This window comes from Scyliorhinus torazame, chromosome 2 (genome assembly GCF_047496885.1).
Source record: "Scyliorhinus torazame isolate Kashiwa2021f chromosome 2, sScyTor2.1, whole genome shotgun sequence".
NCBI lineage: Eukaryota > Metazoa > Chordata > Chondrichthyes > Carcharhiniformes > Scyliorhinidae > Scyliorhinus > Scyliorhinus torazame.
The window spans coordinates 198,356,617-198,371,050 of record NC_092708.1 but is presented as its reverse complement, the minus strand read 5'-3'; the positions used below and the strand labels follow the sequence as shown (position 1 = coordinate 198,371,050).

Sequence of the window (14,434 nt, the reverse complement as noted above, 5' to 3'; positions counted from 1 at the left end):
GAATTGCCTGGACGAAGGAGAGAGGGAAGATGACATTTGCTGCTGCCTATTTTATCTGAAGCTCAGAGTGTGGTAGTCATCACTAACTGTATTAGAGGTAGTACGGTAAGACTCATGTACTAGAGGTACATGGGTAAATCCCTGCCTGCTGGCTCCGCCCAGTAGGCGGGGTATAAATGTGTGTGCTCACCGGTGTTGCCATTCTGGGAGCAGCTACAGGAGGCCACACATCTTTGCTCAATAAAGCCTCGATTATTCACTACTCTCGTCTTTGTAGTAATTGATAGTGCATCAATTTATTGAGCAAAGATTATTAAATGATGGCACTTCGCATCAAGCCTGATCGCCTACAGCTGAGCCCTCAAGCAACCAATGCTACGTCCGCTTTTGACTACTGGCTAGCCTGCTTCGAAAGCTACCTCCGAACATCCGCTGAGGAACCCTTGGACGCACAGAAGCTCCAGGTCCTTTATTCACGGGTGAGCCCTGACATTTTTCCTCTCAGCCGGGATGCGCCCACTTACTCTGAAGCAATGGAGCTCCTGAAAGGACATTACGTTCGGCCAGTCAACAAACTATACGCCAGGCACCTCCTGTCCATGAGACAGCAACTCCCCGGACAATTTCTTGCATGCCCTGCACATCCTGGGGAGGAACTGTGACTGCCAGGCAGTTTCAGCAGTCCAGAATACACAACTTTTAATCAGAGACGTTTTCGTTACAGGCATGGGGTCGGCGTACGTCCGCCAGTGCCTATTGAAAGGGGGTACGCTTGATCATGCGGGAACCAGGCAGCTCGCGAACTCGCTAACAGTGGCCTCCCGTAACGTCCAGTCGTACACCCCCGACCGCACGGCACCCTCATGGGCATCGTGGGCCCCACCAGCTACCGACCCCAGCCCACCGCAAGCCTGCGCCGCACGGCAGCCAGCCAACCCCAGGGAGCCCAAATGTTACTTCTGCGGGCAGAACAAACACCCCCGGCAGCGCTGCTCGGCGCCTCAGGACCCATGCTCGTCGGGAAGCTCGCCTGGTTGTTCATCGTCTGCCACCACCGCTGACCAGCCCGGGGCCTCCCAGTACCGGCCGCAGCTCGCCTCGATCACCCTCGACCAGTCCCTGCCCCACAACCCCGCAACCGCAATGACTGGTGAAAATCGATGGGCACAAGAATTACTGACTTTTTGACTCCGGAAGCACGGAAAACTTCATCCACCCCATGATGGTAAGGCGCTGCTCCCTCGCGGTACATCCCGTTACCCAGAAAAACTCCCCGGCCTCCGGATCCCATTCCGCGGAAATCCGGGGGTACTGCATCTTGACCCTCACCGTCCAAGGCGTAGAGTTCAGCAACATCCGGCTCTACGTCCTCCCCCACCTCTGCGCTGCCCTGTTACTCAGCCTGGACTTCCAGTGTCACCTCCAAAGCTTAACTTTAAAATTCAGCGGATCCCTACCCCCCTCACCGTATGCGGCCTCACGACCTTTAAAGTCGATCCACCTTCCTTGTTTGCAAACCTCACCCCGGATTGCAAACAGGTCGCCACCAGGAGCAGACGGTACAGTGCCCAGGGCAGGACCTTCATCAGGTCGGAGGTCCAGCGGCTTCTGCGGGAAAGCATCATTGAGGCCAGCAACAGCCCCTGGAGAGCCCAAGTGGTAGTAGTAAAGACTGGGGAGAAACACAGGATGGTAGCGTTGCGCAGGTCAAAGAGATACAGCCTGAGTGAGACACATCCAGAGTGGGAATTTGGAACTTGGTAATTTGATGCAATGAGGTAATCAGGAAAGGTAAGAGGTAAGTCTAATTCTGCTGTTTTTCAGTCAAAGGTGCAGTGTGTAGATTAGTGTCTGATTGGCTGAAGTTTCCCCCACCCTAATTGCTGAGAGGCAGTTATCTGGCACAAAGGTACACATTGTATTCTTCTCTTTGAAGTTTAAGTAGTGTGAGTCATCCTGGTCAGCTAAAGTCTGTATAAAAGACAGACAGAAAGCGCACTCAGTAAGTGTTGCACAGGTCAAAGAGACACAGCCTGAGTGGGAATTTGGAACTTGGTAATTTGGTGCATTGAGGTAATTCGGTGCAGAGTGGGAGAAGGTGCTTTTTCCCTACTGTTTTGTCCTCTCTCTTTCTTCTGGCCTGTAACTTGTAATCAGCAGGGAGAGAACCTGAGAGCATCTGAGACCCTCAAAATTTAAGTAAGTGATTTTTACTCATTTCTACTTTTATTACCTTTTCAAATTGTGTGTGTGGTGGTGGGGGGGGGGGTGCTGAAATGACATTACAGAAAAGCTGTGACCTGATTGGCTGGTTGGGAATCTACACTAAATTAAAATAATTAAGCATTGGTAAACTAATTAAACATAATTACTTAATTATAATTTAGAGAGGTATCTAAGCCAGAGATCAGAGAGTACTGTATTTAGCTTTCACATTTATAATAGAAATCTAGTGCTAGGAAACATATAGTTAACAGTAACTTTTTTTTTAACTTTTAAATTTAATTTACTAATTAAATGATGCAATGTCAATTAGAGGGGTGCAGTGCTCTGACTGTGAGATGTGGCTGGTCCGAGAGGCTTCCAGCGTCCCGGATGGCTTCATCTGCAGAAAGCGCACCCAATTGGAGCTCCTCACAGACCGCATGGTTTGGTTGGAGCAGCGGTTGGATGCACTTAGTAGCATGCAGGTGGCGGAAAGCATCATAGATCGCAGTTATAGAAATGTGGTCACACCCAAGGTGCAGGCAGAGAAATGGGTGACCACCAGAAAGGGCAGGCAGTCAGTGCAGGAATCCCCTGTGGTTGTCCCCATCTCGAACAGGTATACCCCTTTGGATACTGTCGGGGGGGATAGCCTATCAGGGGAAAACAGCAGCAGCCAGAGCAGTGGCACCACGGCTGGCTCTGATGTTCAGAATGGAGGGTCAAAGCGCAGAAGAGCAATAGTCATAGGGGACTCTATAGTCAGGGGCACAGATAGGCGCTTCTGTGGATGTGAAAGAGACTCCAGGATGGTATGTTGCCTCCCTGGTGCCAGGGTCCAGGATGTCTCCGAATGGGTAGAGGGCATCCTGAAGGGGGAGGGCAAACAGGCAGAGGTTGTTGTACATATTGGTACTAACGACATAGGCAGGAAGAGGCATGAGGTCCTGCAGCAGGAGTTCAGGGAGCTAGGCAGAAAGTTAAAAGACAGGACTCTAGGGTTGTAATCTCGGGATTATTCCCTGTGCCACGTGCCAGTGAGGCTAGAAATAGGAAGATAGAGCAGCTAAACACGTGGCTAAAGAGCTGGTATAGGAGGGAGGGTTTCCATTATCTGGACCACTGGGAGCTCTTCCGGGGCAGGTATGACCTATATAAGAAGGACGGGTTGCATCTAAACTGGAGAGGCATAAATATCCTGGCCGCGAGGTTTGCTAGTGTCACATGGGAGGGTTTAAACTAGTATGGCAGGGGGGTGGGCATGGGAGAACTAGGGAAGAAGGCCAATATGGCTCTGAGGCAGAACAGACAGGGAGAAGTTGCTGAACACAGCGGGTCTGGTGGCCTGAAGTGCATATGTTTTAATGCAAGAAGTATTACGGGTAAGGCAGATGAACTTAGAGCTTGGAATAGTACTTGGAACTATGATGTTGTTGCCATTACAGAGACCTGGTTGAGGGAAGGGCAAGATTGGCAGCTAAACGTTCCAGGATTTAGATGTTTCAGGCGGGATAGAGGGGGATGTAAAAGAGGTGGCGGAGTTGCGCTACAGGTTAGGGAGAACATCACAGCTGTACTACGGGAGGACACCTCAGAGGGCAGTGAGGCTATATGGGTAGAGATCAGGAATAACAAGGGTGCAGTCACAATGTTGGGGGTTTACTACAGACCTCCCAACAGCCAGCGGGAGATAGAGGAGCAGATAGGTAGACAGATTTTGGAAAAGAGTAAAAACACCAGGGTTGTTGTGATGGGAGACTTCAACTTCCCCAGTGTTGACTGGGGCTCACTTAGTGCCAGGGGCTTAGACGGGGCAGAGTTTGTAAGGAGCATCCAGGAGGGCTTCTTAAAACAATATGTAGACAGTCCAACTAGGGAAGGGGCTGTACTGGACTTGATATTGGGGAATGAGCCCGGCCAGGTGGTAGAAGTTTCAGTAGGGGAGCATTTCGGGAGCAGTGACCACAATTCAGTAAGTTTTAAATGCTGGTGGACAAGGATAAGAGTGGTCCTAGGGTGAATGTGCTGAATTGGGGGAAGGCTAATTATAACAATATTAGGCGGGAACTGAAGAACCTAGATTGGGGGCGGATGTTTGAGGGTAAATCAACATTTGACATGTGGGAGGCTTTCAAGTGTCAGTTGAAAGGAATTCAGGACCGGCATGTTCCTGTGAGGAAGAAGGATAAATACAGCAACTTTCGGGAACCTTGGATGACGAGAGATATTGTAGGCCTCGTTAAAAAGAAAAAGGAGGCATTTGTAGGGCTAAAAGGCTGGGAACAGACGAAGCCTGTGGAATATAAGGAAAGCAGAAAGGAACTTAAGCAAGGAGTCAGGAGGGCTAGAAGGGGTCACGAAAAGACATTGGCAAATAGGGTTAAGGAAAATCCCAAGGCTTTTTACACGTACATAAAAAGCAAGAGGGTAGCCAGGGAAAGGGTTGGCCCACTGAAGGATAGGCAAGGGAATCTATGTGTGGAGCCAGAGGAAATGGGCGAGGTACTAAATGAATACTTTGCATCAGTATTCACCAAAGAGAAGGAATTGGTAGATGTTGAGTCTGGAGAAGGGTGTGTAGATAGCCTGGGTCAGATTTTTTTTTTTAATTTTAAAATATGTTTATTCAAATTTTCCAACAAACGTTTTGACAACCCCCCCCCATAACAAAAAGAAAGAAACACAAACACAACAATCAAAAATTATACAAAACTTATACATTGGGTTTCCCCCATATGCAGTAACCCCCCATATGAAAGTCAAAGGTACCCGTAGGAAAGCCCCCCCCACCCACCCGAATTCCCCCCCCAAAAGAGACCCCCCCTCCCCCCACCCACCCTTGGGTTGCTGCTGCTGCTGACCTCCTCCTAACGCTCCGCGAGATAGTCTAGGAATGGTTGCCACCGCCTGAAGAACCCCTGCACAGACCCTCGTAAGGCAAACTTTATCCTCTCCAGCTTAATGAACCCTGCCTTGTCAATTATCCAGGCTTCCACCCTGGGGGGCTTCGCGTCCTTCCATAATAACAAGATCCTCCGCCGGGCTACCAGGGACACAAAGGCCAGGATACCAGCCTCTTTCGCCTCCTGCACTCCTGGCTCGTCCGTTACCCCAAATAGTGCCAACCCCCAACTCGGCTTGACCTGGACTTTCACCATCTTGGACATAGTCTTCGCGAAACCCCTCCAGAACCCATCCAGTGCCGGGCACGACCAGAACATGTGGACATGAGTCGCCGGGCTTCCCGAGCACCTCCCACATCTGTCCTCCACCCCAAAGAACCTACTCAACCTGGCCCCTGTCATATGCGCTCTCTGAGTAACCTTGAATTGTATTAGGCTGAGCCTGGTGCAAGAGGAGGAAGAATTAACCCGACTCAGGGCATCAGCCCACAGACCCTCATCTATCTCCTCCCCAAGCTCCTCCTCCCACTTGCCCTTTAACTCCTCTACCGAGACCTCCTCCTCTTCTTTCAGCTCCTGGTAGATCGCTGAAACCTTGCCTTCTCCAACCCATACACCCGAAATCACCCTGTCCTGAATCCCCTGTGCCGGGAGTAGTGGGAATTCCCTCACCTGCCACCTCACAAACGCCCTCACTTGCATGTACCTGAAAGCATTTCCCGGGGGTAACCCAAACTTCTCTTCCAGCGCCCCTCGGCTCACAAACGTCCCATCTATAAACAGGTCCCCCATTCTTCTAATCCCTGCCTGATGCCAGCTCCGAAACCCCCCATCCATCCTTCCCGGGACAAAACGATGGTTCTCCCAAATCGGGGACCAAACCAAGGCTCCCACCTCGCCCCTGTGTCGTCTCCACTGCCCCCAGATCTTCAACGTCGCCGCCACCACCGGACTCGTGGTGTACCTTGTTGGCGAGAGCGGCAGCGGTGCCGTCGCCAGTGCCCTCAGGCTCGTGCCCACACAGGACGCCATCTCCAACCACTTCCATGCTGCACCCTCTCCCTCCATTACCCACTTACGGATCATCGCCACATTGGCAGCCCAATACTAGCTGCACAGATTTGGCAGAGCCAGACCTCCCCTGTCCCTACTACGCTCCAGAAACACCCTCTTTACTCTCGGGAGCCTGGGTCACATTGAGATCCAAAAAGACGAGGTGTTGGGCGTCTTGAAAAATATTAAGGTAGATAAATCCCCAGGGCCTGATGGGATCTACCCCAGAATACTGAAGGAGGCTAGAGAGGAAATTGCTGAGGCCTTGACAGAAATCTTTGGATCCTCACTGTCTTCAGGTGATGTCCCGGAGGACTGGAGAATAGCCAATGTTGTTCCTTTATTTAAGAAGGGTAGCAAGGATAATCCAGGGAACTACAGACCGGTGAGCCTTACGTCAGTGGTAGGGAAATTACTGGAGAGAATTCTTCGAGACAGGATCTACTCCCATTTGGAAGCAAATGGACGTATTAGTGAGAGGCAGCATGGTTTTGTGAAGGTGAGGTCATGTCTCACTAACTTGATAGAGTTTTTCGAAGAGGTCACAAAGATGATTGATGCAGGTAGGGCAGTGGATGTTGTCTATATGGACTTCAGTAAGGCCTTTGATAAGGTCCCTCATGGTAGACTAGTACTAAAGGTGAAGTCACACGGGATCAGGGTGAGCTGGCAAGGTGGATACAGAACTGGCTAGGTCATAGAAGGCAGAGAGTAGCAATGGAAGGATGCTTTTCTAATTGGAGGGCTGTGACTAGTGGTGTTCCGCAGGGATCAGTGCTGGAACCTTTGCTGTTTGTAGTATATATAAATGATTTGGAGGAAAATGTAACTGGTCTGATTAGTAAGTTTGCAGACGACACAAAGGTTGGTGGAATTGCGGATAGTGATGAGGACTGTCAGAGGATACAGCAGGATTTAGATTGCTTGGAGACTTGGGCGGAGAGATGGCAGATGGAATTTAATCCGGACAAATGTGAGGTAATGCATTTTGGAAGGTCTAATGCAGGTAGGGAATATACAGTGAATGGTAGAACCCTCAAGAGTATTGAAAGTCAGAGAGAGCTAGGTGTACAGGTCCACAGGTCACTGAAAGGGGCAACACAGGTGGAGAAGGTAGTCAAGAAGGCATACGGCATGCTTGCCTTCATTGGCCGGGGCATTGAGCATAAGATTTGGCAAGTCATGTTCCAGCTGTATAGAACCTTAGTTAGGCCACACTTGGAGTATAGTGTTCAATTCTGGTCACCACACTACCAGAAGGATGTGGAGGCTTTAGAGAGGGTGTAGAAGAGATTTACCAGAATGTTACCTGGTATGGAGGGCATTAGCTATGAGGAGCGGTTGAATAAACTCGGTTTGTTCTCACTGGAATGACGGAGGTTGAGGGGCGACCTGATAGAGGTCTACAAAATTATGAGGGGCATAGACAGAGTGGATAGTCAGAGGCTTTTTCCCAGGGTAGAGGGGTCAATTACTAGGGGGCATAGGTTTAAGGTGCGAGGGGCAAGGTTTAGAGTAGATGTACGAGGCAAGTTTTTTTACACAGAGGGTAGTGGGTGCCTGGAACTCGCTGCCGGGGGAGGTGGTGGAAGCCGGGACGATAGTCACATTTAAGCAGCATCTTGACAAATACATGAATTGGATGGGAACAGAGGGATACGGACCCAGGAAGTGTAGAAGATTGTAGTTTAGTCGGGCAGCATGGTCGGCACGGGCTTGGAGGGCCGAAGGGCCTGTTCCTGTGCTGTACTTTTCTTTGTTCTTTGTTCTTTGTTTGTCATTGATTACAGTCAGACCATTAATCGGTACACGCAGCTCGACATGTACCCCCTCCCACGCATATCTGATATGGTCAATCAGATTGCACAATACCGGGTCTTTTCCACAGTGGACCTGAAGTCCGCCGACCACCAGCTCCCATCCGCACAGAGGACCGCCAATACACTGCGTTCGAAGCAGATGGCTGCCTCTATCACTTCCTTAGGGTTCCCTTTGGCGTCACTAACGGGGTCTCGGTCTTCCAACGTAAGATGGACCGAATGGTTGACCGGTAGGGACTGCGGGCCACCTTCCCGTACCTAGACAATATCACCATCTGCGGCCACGATCAGCAGGACCACGACGCTAACCTTCTAAAATTTCTCCACACCGCCAAACTCCATAATCTCATGTACAATAAGGAGAAATGCATGTTCCGCACCAACCGCTTAGCCATCCTTGGCTACGTTGTGGAAAATGGAGTTCGAGGTTCCGACCCCGACCGCATACGCCCCCTCATGGAACTCCCCCTCCCCCACTGCCCCAAGGCCCTGAAAAGATGCCTGGGGTTTTTCTCCTACTATGCCCAAGTGGGCCCCTAACTATGCGGACAAGGCCCGCCCACTCATTCAGTCCACAGTTTTTCCCCTGACGGCTGAGGCCCGCCAGGCCTTTAATCGCATTAAGGCAGACATCGCCAAGGCCACGATGCACGCGGTCGACTACCTCCCCTTACAAGTCGAGAGCGATGCATCGTATAAAGCACTGGCTGCCCCCCTCAACCAAGCGGGCAGGCCCGTAGCATTCTTTTCCCGCACCCAACATGCCTCCGAAATTCGGCACTCCTCTGTCGAAAAGGAGACCCAAGCCATTGTGGAAGCTGTGCGGCAGTGGAGGCATTACGTGACCGGCAGGAGATTCACTCTCCTCACTGACCAATGGTCGGTTGCCTTTATGTTCAACAATACACAGCAAGGCAAGATCAAAAACGATAAGATCTTGAGGTGGAGGATCGAGCTCTCCACATATAATTAAGAGATTTTGTATCGCCCCGGGAAGCTCAACGAGCCCCCCCGATGTCCTATCCCGAGGTACATGTGACAGCGCACAGGTGGACTGACTCCGGGCTCTACAAGATGGCCTCTGTCACCCGGGCGTCACCCGGTTCTTCCACTTCATCAAGGCCCGCAATCTGCCCTACTCCGTTGAGGAGGTTAGGGCCATCACCAGAGACTGCCAGGTCTGCGCGGAGTGCAAACTGCACTTCTACCGGCCAGATCGAGCGCACCTGGTGAAGGCCTCCCGCCCCTTTGAGCTCCTCAGCATGGACTTCAAAGGGCCCCTCCCCTCCACCGACCGCAACACGTACTTTCTGAACGTGATCGATGAGTACTCCCAGTTTCCCGTCGCCATCCCATGCCCCGATATGACTTCCGCCACGGTCATTAAAGCACTCCACAGCATCTTCACTCGGTTTGGTTTCCCAACTTACGTCCTCAGCGATCGGGGATCCTCCTTTATGAGCGATGAGCTGCGTCAGTTCCTGCTCAGCAAGGGCAGTGCCTCGAGCAGGACGACCAGCTACAACCCTCGGGGAAACGGGCAGGTGGAGAGGGAGAACGCAACGGTCTGGAAGGCTGTCCTTCCCGATGCGCTGCACTCCATCTGGTCGCTCCTGTGTACCGCCACCAGTGTGACCCCTCATGAGAGGATGTTTGTTTTCCCTAGGAAGTCCATCTCAGGGGTCTCGCACCCATCCTGGCTGATGGTCCCAGGGCCCGTCCTCCTCCGGAAGCATGCGAGGAGCCATAAGTCGGATCCACTGGTCGAAAAGGTCCTTCTCCTCCATGCTAACCCCAATATGCCTAAGTGGCACACCATAATGGGCGGGAGGCCACAGACTCCCTTCGGGATTTGGCACCCACAGGTTCCCCAGTGACCATCACCACTACCCCCGACCCTACACCATCTACCCCCATTGCTACTCATCTACTACGAGACGTAGAAGACGAGACGCTCCTGGACACGCAGGCCTCAACACCTCATCCGACACCAATATCCACACTACACCGGACTGAGGCGGTCACAGCGGAAAGTCAAAGCCCCCGACAGACTCGATCTATAACTCAACCCGTCCACTACAACCCCATCAGACTCTTTTTTTTTAAACAGGGGGTGAATGTGGTAAACCACTGTATTGTACTGTTGAATTGTTACATGCCTGGGCTTGTCCCTGCTGGCTCCGCCTGTGGTTCCTCCCCTCAGACTCATGTATAAAGGTGGCCAACCTCCAGTCCTGCCTTCATTCTGGGACCGGCTGCCAGCAGGTGCCTTTAAGCTGATTAAAGCCACAGTTTTTCTCCTGACTCCTCGTCTGTCGTCAATTGATGGTACATCACTGCCACCATCCCGGACCTATATCCGGAGTTGTTTATGGGGCCTTCCGGTGACCAGGTGGCAGGGGCTGAGCAGGCATCTGGATCACCACCTCCCACTGGCCTGGGGCCCCGGCAGGAGCCTGAGGAGATCCCGCCTTTCGATGATCCCGGTGGCGGGATCAAGGCAGGCCCTGAGTTGGTTGACGGGTCCGTGTCGCCCGCCGCACTCAGTGTCGTGGAGGATCAGGGTCCGGAGGGCCCTGTCTGAAGGCTGTCAGTTACCCAGTGTCGAGAGCGCAGGGTGCACATGAGGCTCTCTGGAGTGGGGTGCAGGGCTCACTCGTGCCTGGCACTGTGTCGCCCCTCACCCCCTCTGGGGGACTCCTGGAATCTGGCACATCATAACTGAAGCTTCTTTTGTTATTCTGTCTTCATAGATAGTTCAGGCAGTGTCCTATTGGGCACCCCGACTCCCTCCCTCCCCACCAGCCTTCTTTCCCTTCTCTCCCCCCACCCCCGCCCTTCCTTTCCCTTCTGTTGATACAGAGGCAAGGGTATCCGGTCTCTCCAGCGCAAAGTTTAGTGCTTGTTCCCTTTGTTTTTTGTAGAACTGTGTTGTGAACTGTTTTAATAATCAGAGTATCCTACCGCCCCTCCCCCTCCCTGTACGTTGGTACTGAGGGAAAGGTATCCTGTTTCTCCAATGCAAAATTAGTGTTTGTACCGTTTGGCCCTGTATAAATTTTTTACTCTTTTAATAAAAAGATATGGCCAATCCACATAACCTGCACAACTTTGGACTGTGGGAGGAAACCAGAGCACCCGGAGGAAACCCACGCAGACATAGGGAGAAAGTGCAAACGCTACACAGTCATCCGAGGCTGAAATTGAACCCGTGTCCCTGAAGCTGTGAGACGGCACAGTGCATTCTGAAAAATAGATATTAAATCCTTCATCACTCACAAATATTAAAGCAAAGCAGAATGCCCAATATACAAATAACCCCCTATTTGTTGTAATGTAAAATGGAAGTACATACCTCTAAGGATGCTGTATGTTTGATGAAATGGCTCTGGAGGTCTTGTGCCTGATCCGCCTCAAGTTCACTTTGACGAGGGTTAGTCATAGTCTTGGGAAATTCTGTATCTGCCAGGTAACCCGATAGTAATGTGGACGTTTCTGATACCACAGGCATCGTATTACTGCCTGGGTGACGGATACGAATTTGATCATCTTCTGAAGTGAGTGTGAAAAGATTTGTTCGTCGAACATTCTATATTTGAAGAGAGAGTGAGAATGTTCTGTGATGATAATGGAAGGATAATAAATGTGGGATTTCTATTCTGCTCGATACAGGAAATCACCATCTCCCACATTGGGTCAAGCAGCCAAGTGTGATCTAGTACACAATGTGCGACAGTGATTAGGGGGAGCACTTTAATCTGTGTGTTCTTTGGACACTAACGGGTAATTTATCATGGCCAATCCACCTAAGCTGCACATCTTTGGACAATGGGAGGAAACCGGAGCACCCAGAGGAAAACAACGCAGACAATGGGAGAGTGTGCAAACTCCACACAGATAGACACGCAAGGTCAGAATCGAACTCGGGTCCTTGGCATTATGAGACAGTTTAGGATTGAAACCTAATGCGAGCATTCAGCACTCCCAGATCAGAGTACACAGGACCGGGACACAGTAGAGTTCGCCCTGCTCTGCCGCATCAATGAAACTCAGACCACCCACATTTCCCACACCAGCCCTGCTGTGACCTCTCGGAATGGGATCTCCAATAATGCACAGTGTTGTAGCCTTACATCCACGAGGCACTAGATGGAGTCAACAACAAACCTAAAGCCTTACAGCCCGCACGCTGTGGAGACTTCCATTCCATCCCATCCCTCTGGGCTGTCTATGAACCCAGCTCTCTGATGTGAAATGCCAGAGTTTATCTCAATGGACCTGCCAGTTGTCTAAATTCACCTTTGTCGAAATCCTTTCACTGGATTAATTTTCTTGTGAATACAGTCAGTGGAGGTTTGCTGGTGTAGACACTGTTTATCGAGTTACATTGAAAAGTGACCTATTTCTCCTGCCTTCACATCTAACTCTTGCTGATTACATTGGAGATAATGAGAGGAGTTTGTGCCTGCTGTTGCTGAATGCGGAAAGATAAAACATCCAAAATACCAGAGGGCGGAATTCTCTGATCCTGAGGCAAAGTGTTGACGCCGTCGTAAATGCCATCGCACTGGAGCGACCCACGCCGCTCCAGCTGCCAATACCGGCTTCAAACGGGCGCCACGGCTCTGCGCATGCGCATTGCGACCGGCGCGATTGTGCGCTGGCGCAGTGGCTTCCTGCTTCACCCCTGGGCTCAATAGTCTCCTTCTGTGCTGTAAGTGGCTCTATTTGTGCCATCACTGCTTTGGAGAGGATTCTCTTGAAGCTTTGCACCTAATTTTAATATACACACGACCCGGAGAGGCCCGCCCAGCGACCCAACTCGGAGAGGCCTACCCAGCAACCCGACCTACCTGGAAATGGAGGAAAGAAAAGTCCACGTAGAGGCCCAACCAGGCCTACTTCAAGACCCGACCCCAGGAGCGCCCAAGGACACGGGACCCAGCCCAACCTACCTCAGGAAGCCCCTGCCCGCGACCCAGGACCCCCAAAACGGCAGAGACCCCGCGCGAGGACTCGAACGCGCCGCAAGGTATTCCCGTGCTCACAGAACACAGGGACCCGTCCAGATCGTAAATATGCCCCCTAGCAACCCCACTACCTCAACCAGCACCCGGGACCCTGATAGACGCGACCACGGAAACGTAACCAGCACCCTGGTCGCCGCCAGCGTCCATACCTGCCTAAGGTTTTCAGGTTTGTACTTGGAGTCCAATTCCTGAAGCTCCTGAAGATTCCCTTCAGGGGGGTGATGCATATACCTGGGTATTTCTGTATGTGTCAGGGTGCGCAAATGTGTTGTGGATGTTTTTGGTGTTACAATGAATTCCACATCACTGTCTTGACCAGGAATAGTTGTTTTAGGAAATCTATCACCTTCCAAATTGTTTGAGAACATAGTTTCTGACTGATTTTCCTATATTAAAAGAGAGAAGGAGAGGGTTCAGTGATAATAATGCAGGAAAATTACCAGAGCTTATACTCTGGTAGATACAGACCTTCCAATCCCCGCTGCATTTCCCACGTTGAGTAAAGCAAACAAGTGCGATCTAGGACACGTTGTGTGTCAGGGATTACAACTATCTATCTTCAGCACAGGAATGTGAAGATGTTGGGGCAAAAAATGAGAGTAGGAACGGAAAGAAAGGTTTGCAGTTATAAGTTGTCTCAGGACTCCTCAATATGCTTCTTAGCCACCCAAATAATTCTGATCTGTAGTCACTTGTATAATGGTGGAGACACTGTGCACAGCAAGCTCCCAGAAACATCATTGTGATACTGAATATTAAAGGGTACTTCCTGATTTTGGAGGAGGGATGAATATTGTCCAAGGCAGCAGGAAAGCTACCCTGCTCCTATTGCAGATAGCAACATAGGATTATTTATGTTCATCTCAGAGGGCAGATAGTTTCAAAGTTTAACAACACATTAACATTGCCTCTGACAATGCAGTACTCCAGCAGTACTGCACACAAGTGTCAGCTTGGATATAGTGTTCAAGCCCCTGGAACTTAAATCCAGTCTTTTGACTCAGAGACAATTGAGTCATTGCTGACACCTATTGAAACATCTGGGGCGGGATTCTTCGAGCCGAAATCTCGCTCGGCGCGGGGGTGGTAAATGGCCATCAAACCCGAGATCGGGTCCGACGTCGCTCCTGCGACCAGAGAATCACCGACAATCGGGCGCGCGCGGTCGACGCGGCGCCGGTGGGGGGGCCATTGAAAGAGGCCCCGCGGCGATTCTCCAAGTGAAACTGGCTGAGTTCCCGCCGGCATGGTTCTCTCATGGTTCCGCCCGGCGGGCACTCGGTGTGGTGGCTGTAGACTCAGTCCGCGGCCGCCCTGGTGAGGGGGCGGGGGGAATCATTCACGGGGGCCACCGATCTGTGGGTGCTATCTCAGGGGGGCCTATCTTCTTGGTGCCGGTCCGCGGTGTGGGTCGACCATGTCG

The 14,434-nt window shown here is 51.3% G+C and overlaps 1 protein-coding gene across 4 annotated transcripts in view; it reads right to left on the bottom strand.

Moving 5' to 3' along the window:
- LOC140394997 (uncharacterized) overlaps nucleotides 1–14,434 on the bottom strand; it is a 403,426-nt gene that overhangs the window by 223,071 nt on the left and 165,921 nt on the right. For 2 of the 4 annotated variants that reach the window (XM_072482288.1, XM_072482291.1), the window contains 2 exons: nucleotides 13,161–13,397; nucleotides 11,337–11,570 (listed from right to left, as the gene is read on the bottom strand). The exons of 1 other annotated variant lie outside the window; for it this stretch is intronic. In XM_072482288.1, the coding sequence (XP_072338389.1) occupies nucleotides 11,337–11,570; nucleotides 13,161–13,397 (471 nt within the window). The remainder of the gene's footprint in view (nucleotides 1–11,336; nucleotides 11,571–13,160; nucleotides 13,398–14,434) is intronic. One more of the 4 variants, XM_072482301.1, reaches the window with a different exon arrangement.